We start from the raw sequence: 14435 nt of genomic DNA, 5'->3' as shown, positions 1-14435 counted from the left end.
ATATACAATTGACAATTCCATTGCTGCCAAACAGAAAGTATGACAATAAAATTCTGCCTGCCTTTTCCTCCCTACTCATCAGTTTGGATTTCTCTCCTCTACTTGTTTGCTAGTTTTCATGACAGTTATAAAAACGTAAATGTCTTTTGCTTCTCTTTAAAAATGGTTGAAAGTGCTGACTGTCTTAAAAGCTACGACTTAAAGCTAGGGAGAAGGATCAACTGACTGGCAATCCTTTCTCATAAGCCCTGTTTTCTTGGGAAAATAAGCTAAAAATTAGATTACTAGTGACTTTACTTGTGTTAACTGTGATAATCTGGGTGTTGCAAAACACATACAAATAGAATGTTTGAATAGCAAATAATATAGTCTTCTATATAAGTGTGAGATTTGGGGATAGCCAAATTTTAATCATTAGTACTCAGAAGGTGATGTTTATCTTTTTTCTGAACATTGAATGTTCATGTGAATGGCTGTGTCTTTTTCATGAGCACAGTTGCTTTGTATTATGTAGGGAGAAAGAAGGTTAGGTTGTCTGCATAATGCTTTTAGGAATACTCTGGTCACTTTGCTTTCATGGGTTCACCATGGATTGTTTTTATTAATTCCATTCAGAGAACAAAATGATATATTTTATCAACTGTTAGGAAAAAAAAAAAAAGAAGTGGTTAGAAGAATTACCTTAATCTGATAGACAGACAAATCACTCTGTCTAAAATGCTCTCCCAGCCTCTTCTTTAGTAAACATCTTAGGAACAAGCCTCTGGATTGGATGCATCTTGAGCTCATTCAGCTAGCAACAGAGTCTTCCCACTTCATGCCAGTTATCTCTTGTTGATTCTGTTCACCTAGATGTATATGTTTTATGTGTCAGTACCGTAATGTTTTATTTCAGACAGTTTCTCCTTTCTTGTCTGGAATAGTTTTTGTCTGATAGGGAAGTGCTGCATGTGTGGTGATCTGCACCTACTACTTTTTTTTCTCCTGTAGATGTAACTTTGTTTGCTTAAGTATTTTATCAGATCCTCATCACCATGGTACCTAGGTTTTCCTTCCTTGCATTAGAAGAGGTTCTTTGTCTGCAAAGTGAAACTAGATTATATTAATGCACCTGCAGCAGAGGATTTAGAAGCAGCATTTGGTCCCCCAGCAACCGAGACAAAAAAACAGCTAGAGGCAGATTTACAGCCTTAGCAACAGCCTGAAGTTGTCAGCAATTTGGGATTCTCCATCAGGATGCTGACCTGTACATATTGCCTGATGACTGATTGTGCCTGAGTTCAGCTGAGGTAGAAAATAATTATTCACATTTATTTACTTAGAAAAGATTCGTTCCAGTTAAAAGAGAAATGTTCCTGCATATCGCAGGTTGACTGGAATTTTCTTAATCATGCAGATAAACCATACGCACTTGAGTAGCTTTCATGAAATTAAAGGCACTATGTTTATGAATGAGATCTACTGGTGTGAGTAAACCTTCCTCTTACAGCACTGTGTGACAGAATCCATTTGAATGAAATTCAGTGTTTCCCTACGACTGGTTCCTGTTCAAGTATTTTCCAGGCAAAATTATACAACTACTTTGTTCACACACATTCCTCTGCTTGAACAGAAAATTGTAAGATCTCATTCTGTACTATTAAGGATACATGCAAGAATTCTTTGTGGTTGTATACTTACAGAATCATAAGATAAAACCCAGTTTTGTAACCTTAGCAGGATTGTTTTTCTAATAACTTAGTTATGCATTGCTAACTCAAGCCTATTTTCATGCTCAATTATTCATACATTTTATTATTTTATTTTTGTGATAAAATTTTAGGGTTTGTATGATAGAGGAAAGACTCTGTTGAAATAAAACGTTGAAGTAAACATCTATAATTTTATACTTGCCTTGTAAAAAAATGCATTCCCTATAGCATTTAAGAATGTTTCATTCTATTTTGTTCTGATTGTTACCAACAGCACTGAAGTCATTTATAAAGAACTTCTGAGATCTGCAAGTAAAATTACTGAATAAGAACTGCATATTATTATTGCTGCTATGATGAGATAGGAATAGTAGGAAAAGATCAGTAGGAAGTAGGGCAAGATCATCCTCCTAGAGGATATAAGGAGAGAAGTCCAAGTGGGGTCAAACAGGGGCAGAAGGACCTGAGTCCATGCTAGGACACTTTTCTGCATACGTTTAACTCAGGATTCTCAAAATGGAGTTGCCCACTTCCTGGTAGGACAGCTTATACATGGTTCAAGTGAAAAATAAGAGGGAAAGAATCAACAGGAAAAGAGAAGAGTGGACAGGAACGTCCTTGATTGCCTTTGCTAGTACAGCAAATAGCTGTGGTTGTGTGCAGCCGAAGTAATCTCCTTCTCAGGTAGTGGATGACCTGTATGGAGAAAATGAATCTACTGTTTCTTGCAGTTACTTCCTTGACTCAAGAATCAAAAGCTTATCTTGTGAATGTAAGTGACTGTGAATGTGAAGATGATCTCAAATGAGGAAACTTCCCATTTTTTAAATTCCTTCTTACAAATGATCCCTCTGGGTAAAAATATATTAAGAGAATATTAGCAGGACATGTTCAAATTCTGATAAGCAAGCTTTAATTTAGCCCACCTGTACAAATGCATTATTACAGCCAGAGAAAGTTAAAATAGTAAAAATGGGTACAATTTCTGGTGTAATTCCACCTATTTCAGAGAAGAAATGAATCTAGCTCATCTTGCTCAGTGAGTAGCTAAACTCTAGGGCTATGAACATTTAGGACAGAGGAGTAAGCAGAGGAATGCTGTTATCCAAAAGACTGTCAGAGTCTTCACTAAGGAGACAGATACTGGTAACAGAAATCTGAGAACTTTAGACTGTATTTTGTTCTATAAAAGCAAAGAATGATAATATTGGGGTTCCCACTTGCTCACATGTGACCAAAGACAAAACAGAAATGTAAGGGATATTTCCTAGTAATTCAGTTCACGAAACACAGAAGCTTCTATTATTAAGAAACGAAATGTTCTGTGGATACATGGGTCTGATTCTGCCCAGATTTGCTGTCTGTGATGTGAATTATCAAAGCCAAGACTGTGGAGCTGGGCCCAGGCAGCCTAGGGTCAGAACCAATGTCTGGCAATCCCTGCATTGCCACTGGCATTCCCTGCATTACCTGAATAACTGTTCCAGGGCAGCATCCAAGGTCTTTTCCCACATGATGCATTTTGGGCATGTCCTTATAGCATTTCTCTGGGGATTGTGACTAAAACACAGAAGACTAAGACGTGCATCACAGCATCTGTATCTGATTACACAGTTAACCACAGTCTGTGCCTCATAGGAATACATCATAGCATCTATCCATCACAGAATTACCCGTTTGTCCTAACACAGTGTGAAATGTTAATTATGAGTGCATAACTGGAGATGCAGTGGGAGACCTCAATTGATCATAGCCAGCTGTTTAATACAACAACTAGAAATCACCAAATTCATGTTTTTATTAGTTTCATCTGCCTTGAAGAGGTAGCTGCAAGTACTTTGTAGAAGATTATTAAAGCAAACATTTAGAAGACCTAGACAGAAAAGATCAGTCAGAGGGAGCTCAGATAACAATAATTCGGAGGCTTAGTTTCATGTAGCAACGTAATAGAAAACTGATTGAAGGCTCTGAGGATGGAGTAGGCTATAGAAGAAGAATACTGAGGACACAGACAGGAGCTCAAATTGATGAAAGCCAATGAAAGAAAACTGGAGGATTTATAAAACACCACCTGCAGTATTTCCACATCCGCTTCTTCTATAAACACTCTGAATACTCCAAAATGTGAAACTAACTCCTCACCTCAGGGTCTGCCTATTTTTAAGTATATCAGCTCACGTTCAATACATCCCTGTACTCATACTTGTGTTCATGGGATATAAAAATGCATTTTTTTTATAAACTCTGGCTGTTGTCAGGGCCTTGCATAGGGTAAGAAGAGTACTTGGGCAATGGACACGATTCTCTGGGTCAATAATCATATCTACACCTGGGATACCTGAATGCAAAATTTGTTGTTATAACTGCTAGAAGTAGTGTATATGCAATGCATTGGTACTCTTGGAGACTATGAGAACTGTCTAGACTTTTAGCATTTTATTTATATATTGCATAAGCACAAATGATTATGTTAGTGAAAAATGAAACTGAACGTGTGTGTATTACAGAGAAAGATCCTCCAGAAGGAGAATGAATGTGTTTCTAAAACAATAGGATGAAATACATTCACTTATCATATGCTTGGCATGCTCCACTGAACCTGGAAACAGAAAAAAAAAAAAAGCCTTCACAATTCAACATTTAGTTTATAGTCCTGCTTTTAGAGATTAAATATATTCTTCTAGGTAGTGTGCTGATACATCAGCATCTTCAGTTTGGGGGAAGAGCAGTAGTTTCTAGACATGAATGGGAATCCAAGGTAGTAATAATCACTTAGTCATTCAGTTGTTGATCAAACATTTGATTCTACCAAAAGCCAAACAGATGAAAATAAGACCAAATTTACCGGTTGATTCCTTGGAAATTATCAGAATACTACGGATTTAAAGTAGTCTATGCCTCTATAACTTCTACAGCAAACACCTAGAGTCAAACCTATATTGTTTATAGCTGAGTAATTCATGAGGCTCTAACCCATCTTGAGCTGGGCACCACCTGTGAATTAAGAAGCTGCCTGCTAGTCCTCTGGAGCAAAAACTCTATACAAGAACCTATATGGCTCTGTAGAAACCAACCCAAATAAGACAGGACCGAAGCCAAGTCTGAAATAATAAGACCTGCAGTCTCTGCTGGAAACTATTCAAGTGGCTGCAAACAGTATGTCCCATAATGTCTGTATTATTTAGGGCTTTTTTGCTATGACTGGGATTATTTCTGTGTGATAGTTGGGTCCCTTCCTCTTCAGCGTGTTCTATGATTCTGTGATTGCCAGGAATTCTTACATTTCCGGGAATGTTAATGAAAAAGTTCAGGTTCAAATTTGAAATTTATGTTGTCCGTGACACGTGCTGAATCTGAGTACCATTTTTCAAGAGTGTTTCAAAAGGCTGTTTGAACAGTTCAGGTTTTAAAGAAAGGCTCTTGACCTTCTGGTGAACTCCAGTGGAAAACAGAAGTTTGAACGTTAGTTGTTATTTGTCAAGCATGTAGCGCCGTATAATGTGTATGTGCCAAATTGAAGCTTCCTAGTTTAATGGGAGCATGTCAATTAATTGTATTTCAATAAAAAATGAAACCGTATTGTATAGCAGCTACTGTAGTTCTCACCAGTTCTCCCTGCAAAGTTCCCAGGGAGTTGAAAGGATCCAAAGTAATTCTGGTGCATTGCCAGGCCTGAGATACTTTGGAGCACCATGGCTCATCCAGCCACAAATAATCAGGAGCTGGCTATAGGTATATTAGAATTCAAAACTCTAATGTGTAATTAAACTAAAATCAGTGTATGGAGGTAGCAATTACTTTATTTTTTAGTGAAAACTTTTGTTACATGATGTTTGAATCAACTTAAAGATGCATCAAAACACCTCCATATTGTAGCCACTAGATTTTTTTTAGGCCATTAAAGTATTTTAGTATCTATTACTGTTTCATAAAATAGAGCTGAAGAACATGAGGCTTTCCTAGCAGAGCTAAGGACATACAAATATCAAGCAGATGTGGTTATAATACAGGGTAAAATAAAACCAAGTTCTTCAGCAGTATCTGTAAACAAATCATGTTTGTTTGTTTGGGTTTTTTTTTTTTTGTAGTTTTATGTACCTCATACCTTTAATAACCATGTTGAAAATAAATCACTTGTTACTAGTTTCTTAGATTCTTCTTCAATGCCTTGTATTTGAACACGTGGATAAAAGATGAATGGAGTCAGTTGTACGATTCACTGTATGTAAAGGAGAACTGGATTGATCCACTGCTAAGGTAAGCAGTCAGTACTTTAGTAGCCTGTGGTCACCTCAAGAGCTTAAATGCAATACATTGCAGAAACCTTCTGCTGAAAATTCAATTTGCTTTTAAAATATTTTTCCCACTGAAGTCACTGAGAACCCTTCTTGTCTTCATGAGACAATAGTAATCCGTTTTAGTTACCCAGAGGCAGGGTTCTCTCATAGAGAAGTCCTTTCACAGCTGTTCTAAATTTGTTTCTCAGTGCCCATGAATAGGTGAAACATCACACTAGCTGGTTCGTGTTCTCTCAGGGAGTGAGTCCAGCCTCATAAGTCACTTCAACATCTGTATGACATTAAGAACATGAAAAAGAGATGTTTGACTTCCCTGAGCTTGGCATTGTGCTCAGATTTGTTTAAGCAGACAGTCGTAAAATCCCTTCTGAGCAAATCAGATAAGCGTGTAAACAAGTATTTTTAAATTATTATTTATTTACGTAGTTGCAGCATCACTTAATGGTTTAAATGCTTGAAGGGGCCAGATATGTCCACACATTGCTTTGGTGGTGATACACCAGCATGAGTACCTTTGCTAGGCTGGAACATTTTCACATTGAGAAAGAGTAGCTGCATCTCAGTTACTCAGCAGCTTGTTGTGTCACTTTTTAACTCTTTTTTTCTCCCAGGACAGATAAATTAACACTAACATGGGTATACCTTGGTGGCTGCAATCACATATCCTCCTCAATGCAATGTAGATTACCACAAATGACGGCGAACACTGTTAGACAGAACTGTTATAAACAATGCCAGCTGAAAAAGAATTTGTGTCTTGTTCTGTTGTATCAGTCAGTAGAATTAACCCTATAGTACCCTATAGACTATGTGAAATTAGTAAATGCAGTACTATAGATCTGGCTTGAAATACAATTCCACTGCATACTACAGTAATTACAGAGACATATTTGAAGTCAGAGTTTGGTTCAATATATTCTTGTGTAGTAATTCTAATTCTAAAGTATTCTTACAACAACAATATAAAGATACAGAGGTACAGAACAGCAATATGATCTGTTGCTTATGTTTCATTAATAGTAGGCTTGTGAGAACTGTCATTTGCACACAGTTGCATTCAGAGTAGCAAGCACACATTTTGCCTACAAGCAAATGTAAGTTGTACAACAATGCTGAAGACCTGATTTCAATACTAGATTTGAAACTTCTTTCAAGGGCCTGAGGGTGCACTGGTCAGTTTAATTACTTCAGTAGCCTAAATTCATTGAAATACTAGGTTGATATCAAAGTCCCGTTACTTTCAGAGGTTACTTGTAAGCTTCATCCTACAGTCACAGTAGTGGCTAAGCTAATAGTTGCATGAAGAAGTCATGATAAATTTGCAGTCATCTGATTTGTACATTCTGAGAAAACTCCATTGCATATGTAATACTTACAGGTTGAATGATATGGAGAATCAGTAGCTGACATTTAGCTGTCAGCCCTGTGATAGCTTGTTTGTATGGCACCTTGAATTCTGTACCTTCCTGTCATTCCTGGGAAGTTTGAACCATCATACAGTCAAAAATCCAAATGCAGAGAAATCAAAATCATCTCAACTGCCCTACAGGCACCAACTTGTTTTGAGGGTTAATTTGCTAATCCCACCAAATTCCTTACATCTTTCTATTTTTATTTTTTTTTAATTAGACTTGCATGTGCTATGAGATTGATCTGTGCATACTCTGTCAGATGATGGCAGTGGTAATACTTAGACCACTGTCTGTCCATAGTCTCTTCATCTGCATGTACTCGGCTTCTGAAAGCCAGTTTGCTGTTTCATGGTCCTCTGCAAAACAAGCTAGCAACATAGTTGCTTATTCAGAAGAAACTTTGGCTATTTTACTTCTGGACTAGCATCCACCAAGAGGTGAAATAACACAATCCAACTAAATCCTAAGTAGAAGTTAACAGGTTTATTTTATTTAAAGGAAATTAACAATGGTGTGAAGTGTTACAGAATTCACACAAGCGCCAACTTCAAATACCGTATTGTAAGTTTGTACAATAGAAAAAAATGTAATAAAATTTAAAAATCTATTTTTATTTGAAGATGGCAGCCTAAAGTACAGCAATTGGTAGAACAACTTGCGGATAAGTTAAGTAATCGTACTGCCGATGTCAAGATATCAACGGTCACTCAGCCGAAGGAATTTAATTTGACTGTTCCCAAGCCACGTGCTGTTCCTGTACCTCTGCCAATACCAGTGCTGGAAAAAAGTTCCCCTGTGAGTTTTTTTGTGCTTTGTGAGATACTATGATTTGTGTGTTCTTGTGCACAAAATCACGGTAAGTGATTTAATAGTCTATTTCAAAATAATTGTAGAAAATCTAAAACGCTTGACAGACCAACAAGAATGTATTCCATTTTCAGTGTTACTGAAGGTCAAATTTCTAAAAAAAACTGGCTGTTTTCATTTCAGTGAATCTTGTGTAAGCAAACTGTAGGCCAAATAAAGGAGAGGGAAACGGTTGATTTCTGTTGTTTTGCATCTTTTGGAGGTAGAACTACACAGTGGATATAAATTGATGAAAGCATGATACGAAAGTTTATGGTAGTCCTTGGATTTGTAAAATGCTTGGTTTGGATAATACAATGAAACAGGTAAGAAAAGAATATTCAAATGAAAAAAATTAAATGGATTTTTTTAGATTAACTCATTAAAACAAATAGCAAAGCAATTTCAGTGGAGATGAGATGAACTCTAATTTTGCAACTCCTCCTTGAGGGTGGAATTTTATTTCTTGCTATTTCTATTAATGTTGAATCTCTAAATTTTCTTTTTTCTGTTTAAATTTATTGCTCACATACAAATGAGAGTTGACTTTTTTCTTTGAAATGGTAAGCTTTTATTTTACTAAATGTCTAAGATTCTGGTTCAGTCACGCTGGTACAAATTAGAGACACACAGTTGGTTTTAAGTTAGCTCACTGGGGTAAGGCAAACAGGATTTGGGATCAAGTTGCTCTCACTAACTTAATAAAGACTCCAAAATCATCTATATTTAAATGCAGTGGGAAGTGAGCTTGGAAGTCATTGTTTTGAGTATTATCTGCACTTCAGATTTTAAATAATGCATATGTTGAATGCTCTTAGATTCCATTTACATCTCAGGACAGCAGAGCAACTTAGTGGTATTGTGTTATACAGTTAATGGAATTTTACATTGAAACAGCTTAATACTGGGCTCTGAAAAACCGCATTTAATAACTACTTAATTGGTATAGGAGTGAGTCATATTGCTGTCATTTTAGTACCTTTATGCTGTGCAGCCCCTCTTAGAATAAGTTTGCTTTAATGCAGATTAATTGACTGTAGTTCATCTGTGTTGTTCAGGTTATACAAAATTTGGATTGCATTCTGGCCAACTCTGCAAATGCAATAGCTTGTGTGAATCTAAAACCATTAGTGCAGTAGTAACATATGATGTGCCCATCCCTACACCTATCTCAGCAAATAAAGCTTCACTTTAATTTGCCACATTATTGCCAGCATCACCATTTTAGATCCTGAACTTTCAGCAGAGACTGAAAAGGCAGTCCAGATGGCAAGAAAGATGTAGTACATAGTGAGAGCAGTACATAGATTTGGATGCTGTGCGGTGAAGAGTTGTATGTTAATAAGAGGAATGCTAATACATAGATCAAATATACTTGCCTTCATGATCTTGTTATGTATAAAAAGAGAAGCTCTTAGTAGAATAAGTATTGCATTAGCCTGCCCTTGTCTGTCTTACAACAGTAACTTTAAAAAAATAGAATTCTGGTCACTACCAAAGTTCAATGTGCTAATTTATCATTCTGTATAATAATTTCCTCTCACGCTTCTTCCTGAAGCTTATATTCTCCAGGCATTGTGACACTGCCTCATCTTATCTACTATAAGGTATTTCTACTTGGGTGTGTATTTTGGGAGTGATTAAACAAAACTGAACTGTTTCATAGAAATCATTTGTCATTCTCCAGATATTTGCTTGTCTGCACCTTTAAGGCGCTGAATAGCCCGTGTTGGGTCTGGAGTTTATCCAGAGCTGCTGTCTCAGGGCCCCTTAGAAAAACCTGTAGTTCTGCTTCTTTATGCACGGTGTCAGCTCAGTGAGGATGTCATGCCATTTTGTTCTTCCTTAAAATTCTCGTGATGCCTACTCCTGAAATAAACCTCCGGTAGAAGCATATCTAGAAAGCGTAGGTGAACCTGACTACAGGCTGGAGGGGAAAAGCAAGCTTGGTGTGTGCCACTCCAGGCCCCCTTTTTCTTATACTTTAGAATTGAGTAGGTGCAGTTTGGCCTTTCCAATCTCTCTATTGCTGGAATTTACAATTTGCTTATAGTGATTTATTCATCCTCTTCTGACAACTGCAAGTTGTTTATTATTAGAAAGGGTGATTGCTGTGTTGTCTATCCATCTGCCTGATTGGTAATCATAACCGTGATATCTGAGGGCTAAATTACAAGACTAGGAACATTTCTGAAACAGCAGATTGAAAAGTCTCCTCCTTAAATTACTTGGAACAAGCACAGCATTTTCTGTGGTGAGATCTTCAGCTTATGCTGGCAGATGATTGCAGTTTTGCAGGTAAAGCACATGACTGGGAAGAGTGAAATAAACTGATACTCACTGCCTGTGCAACCCTTTGCAAATCCTCTGGGCTTTAATTTCTCCATCCATAAAAGCATAATAAAAAACTGTAGATATTGCTGGGAAATACTTTCAGTTCTACTTCACTTAAAAAGCTCACAAAAATATTGAGCAGTCTTACCATGCATTTAATTGCTGGCCTTTTCTATCTGTGCATTTGTTTTGCCTGTAGATAATGATGTCAGGTAGCAAAGGCAACGGAAAGTACATCAGTGCCATGAGTTTTTCAAAGCATAGCTCTTTATATAGTCCAGTAAAAACCAGATGGGATGCCCCCATTCCCATTACAGTTTTTTTCCCATTAATTCTTGAATTAATTCTGAAACTTCTATTGGAGGTAGAACATTTTTAGCAAGATAAATATTTAAGCAGATGTCCTGTAAGCTGGTAGACGATCTCACCCACACAGGAAAGAGACATCCAGTCTTTTTCCAGATTCTGCTTAAGCAAATACTGAAATCCTCCAGAAGCTTCAGCCTGGATGAAAACCACACAGCTCCTGTTTCCCCCTTCTGCCTAGTCTCCTGCTCAGCCATAGGATGGCCAGGCAATACATTTTTCATTTCATCTGTTGCACTTCCTGACATGTGAATTCTTTCCCAAATTTCTGATTAATGGTCAGTCCTCTACCTCCAAACATTTTAGCTACATCTCCAATTATATCGTTGTACAAAAGTTCATCAGGGCAGCCAGAGTAGGCCAGGGCAAAGGCCCGTTTTGCCCAGTGTGTTTTCTTCAGCAGTACCCAAACATAGATGTGTAGGAAGAGCACAGGGATGAGACAAGTTGCTGCTTTACCAACAGCCTTCTCAGATTCCAGACATTTCAGCTCAAAGAGTTCCTGCAGTTCCTGGCTGTTTAATAACCTGTGAAGTATTTATCTTCCCTAAACTTTGACCATACTCTGTGTCAAAGAGCCTCACCATTTAGCTTCATGAAGCTGCCCTATCCGACTGTCAGTGCTACAAAACACAAGTTTACGAGATGCCAAATAGAACTTTTCTATTTCTAGCAACTACTTTTCCCCCTTCATAGGGCCTATGGTGTTTATTATTTCTTTAGCCTTTCTTGTGCTCATTTCAGATTTTTCTTTTTTTCTGGTTCTTTGTCGAGGTCTTGTATTATACTGGACAGATCTAAAAAGCCTGCATGGTCCCAGCTAATCAGAATCTGTCCGTGGCTTCTGTGCTGGCACTAATAGAAAATAAACAATATTTTAAAAATAACTGCAGCTGTTTTATAGTGAAGGTGAATGTGCCATTTTCACTGCAAGACTATATCACTTGGAATGTTTTATGTCCCATATTGTGTATATTATTGCTTTTTTTTAAGGTTCCTCCAAGCACCTACAAGCCTCCAAAGGAAAAAAAGCAACTAGAGAAAATCAAAACAAAAAACCGCCAGAAAGCAGAAGTAAGTCTATTATGTACCTGTTATGCTCTTCTCTTTCTTCTAACAATTTGTTCTGCAATTTGTACCGGTTTTCACAAGTCATAGAACTCTGTCTGAAACATTTTTGCTTTTGCAGGTAATAAGTTCTGGCTCTTTCTCTAGAGTCCTGAAATTTGCATTCTCTAATCTGTTCTATCACCCTTTGTTCATCTTGATTTTAATATTAATTGTCTGGGTGTAGGTCCACCTTTTATTCACAGAATAGGAATTACATGAGAAATTATGCAAATAACTATGAAAGGCAGTAGAAACACAATTATTTCCTTCTCTTCACAGGCTAGAAATTGTCTCTTCTACAGGGTATGTGGGTACTTAACACATTCACTTAATAATCAAGACTTAAAATATGAAATATGTTCAGACTTGAAACATGAAATATGTTCAGTACTTTTATTTGCCTTCTGTAGTAAGTGATAAATAATGACCACATCATTACTCAGAGTTTTAAAATATCAACAGATTCTAACTTCTTTTTCACACAGACTTCGTGCTCTTTCCTTCAGTGGACTGAGAGAGTGGGAAGTCATCACGATTTGTAAATAAGCATAGTACATGGTCTGTGTGTTAAAAGAGCCGGAGAAGGGAGGGTCTGATAAGTGCCCTCCCAGAAAGAGACAGATCTAGCTATTTGAATTGATCCAATCTTTGTTATGAAACCTGTTCATTAGGTTAGCTCCTATCATGGTTAAAGCAGATTACTGTCGTCTTCTTTTTGGAAGGGAATTAATTAAATGTCAGTTCCCACTTCTTTCTTCCTTCACACACTGCAATCACCATATCCAATCCAATCACAGTATAAGCATGATAAAACATGTGCTATTTGACTTGTTTTTATCTCCGTTCTCCCACCTCCATTCTGAAAATGCCTTGCTCTAACTTTTAGTAGCTAGTACTCATACAAAACCATTTATCACTGTACTGGGCTCTCCTTACGTCCATGTGATGAAAGGGGCATTGGATTTTGTTCCTAAACTACAGTAAAAGCTATAGCGTGTGATAAATTCTAGGGGGATAAACTTTGTGTTCCTTTTGCTGACTCATCACATTACCAATGCTTGGTATTTCATTACCAAACAGTACTGCATTTTTCTTTATCCTCTTATTATTTCCACACTATGGAGAAAGCACACATCTATTTGTCTGTGTTCATATTTGTACATACAAACTTCCTGGAAAAACTGTGGAGGAAAATCAAGATATCACAGTGCCTATATTGTCAAAACTCTATGACAACTATAAAATCACTTAAATACCAGCCACATTCTTCGGTGGAGAAAATGCGTGAATACAAGGAACAAAAGAAAACGACCACAAAAATTATAGCTGCAATAACAGCAGTTTTTGTTGCCTCTGGAACATTATAAAAGGAATCCAAAACATTCATAAAGGTCACTTCCCTAAACTCTTTGCTAAACAAGCTGAAATGTTGGGTTCTAAAAGAAAACGCCGTCTGTTTTGTAGCATTTTTGTAATAGCTATGGCTGTAAGTACAAAGTCTGACCAGCTGTGAAAAATGGGGTGAGAACTCTGGTAACCATATGCTAGATGGTTATAAAAGTGCTGATACTATGGACAGCTGACCACAAGAAAGCCATTGGAAAATCTAGTCTGTGTTTCCCATATTTGATTAGAGATTACAATGAAAAGAAATATCTAAAAGCAGGAAATGTGAATGCCTGTACTTCCCCCCCATTTGAAATGACAGCTGGAATTAATGTTATCGATATGCCTATTGGAGCAGTCCTTGGTGCTCAGATCTCCTCCTGAACATAATCTCATTTAACAGAAAAACAAAGCCATTTTTCTTACATGGAAACAGTTTCTATCTATGGGACTGATGTGCCATAGATGATTATGAGGTAGGTCCACCTACCGCCAATATTTTCACACTAAACCATGTCTCTTAGTACCACATCTACACATTTCTTGAACACCTCCAGGGACGGTGACTCAACCTCCTCCCTGGGCAGCCCGTTCCAGCACCTGACCACTCTCTCGGAGAAGAAATTTTTCCTAATATCCAACCTGAACCTCCTCGGTGCAACTTGAGGCCATTCCTGTGGTCCTATCGCTAGTTACATAGGAGATGGGGCCGACTCTCACCTTGCCACAACCCCCCATTCATTGGAAACAAATTAGTATACTGGTCTGTGCTGCAGAGTTTTTTCAGACCGAAAATTAATAGAGACTATGAATGTACCGTACTCCTGAAGCTAATTACTTTTATTCTAGGATCTGCTTCTGAAAGCAAACACTAACCAGTTCAGGTGTGCAGCTATGAAACCCGAAAAAGCAGAGGTATGCTACAAAATACTTTATTGCTTAAATATCTCCGAGTATGAAGATGAAAATAACTGAGTTGTGTAAAGATATCT

At 37.4% G+C, this 14435-nt stretch overlaps 1 protein-coding gene across 4 annotated transcripts in view; it reads left to right on the top strand.

The window, feature by feature from the left end:
- CFAP99 (cilia and flagella associated protein 99) overlaps nt 1-14435 on the top strand; it is a 48384-nt gene that overhangs the window by 12197 nt on the left and 21752 nt on the right. For all 4 annotated transcript variants that reach the window (XM_021394865.1, XM_021394864.1, XM_021394862.1 and 1 more), the window contains exons 5-8: nt 5836-5948; nt 8022-8196; nt 11941-12021; nt 14293-14358. In XM_021394865.1, the coding sequence (XP_021250540.1) occupies nt 5836-5948; nt 8022-8196; nt 11941-12021; nt 14293-14358 (435 nt within the window). The remainder of the gene's footprint in view (nt 1-5835; nt 5949-8021; nt 8197-11940; nt 12022-14292; nt 14359-14435) is intronic.

This window comes from Numida meleagris, chromosome 4 (assembly GCF_002078875.1).
Source record: "Numida meleagris isolate 19003 breed g44 Domestic line chromosome 4, NumMel1.0, whole genome shotgun sequence".
In the NCBI taxonomy this organism is placed as follows: Eukaryota; Metazoa; Chordata; class Aves; order Galliformes; family Numididae; genus Numida; species Numida meleagris.
This window is presented reverse-complemented; position numbering and strand designations above follow the sequence as displayed.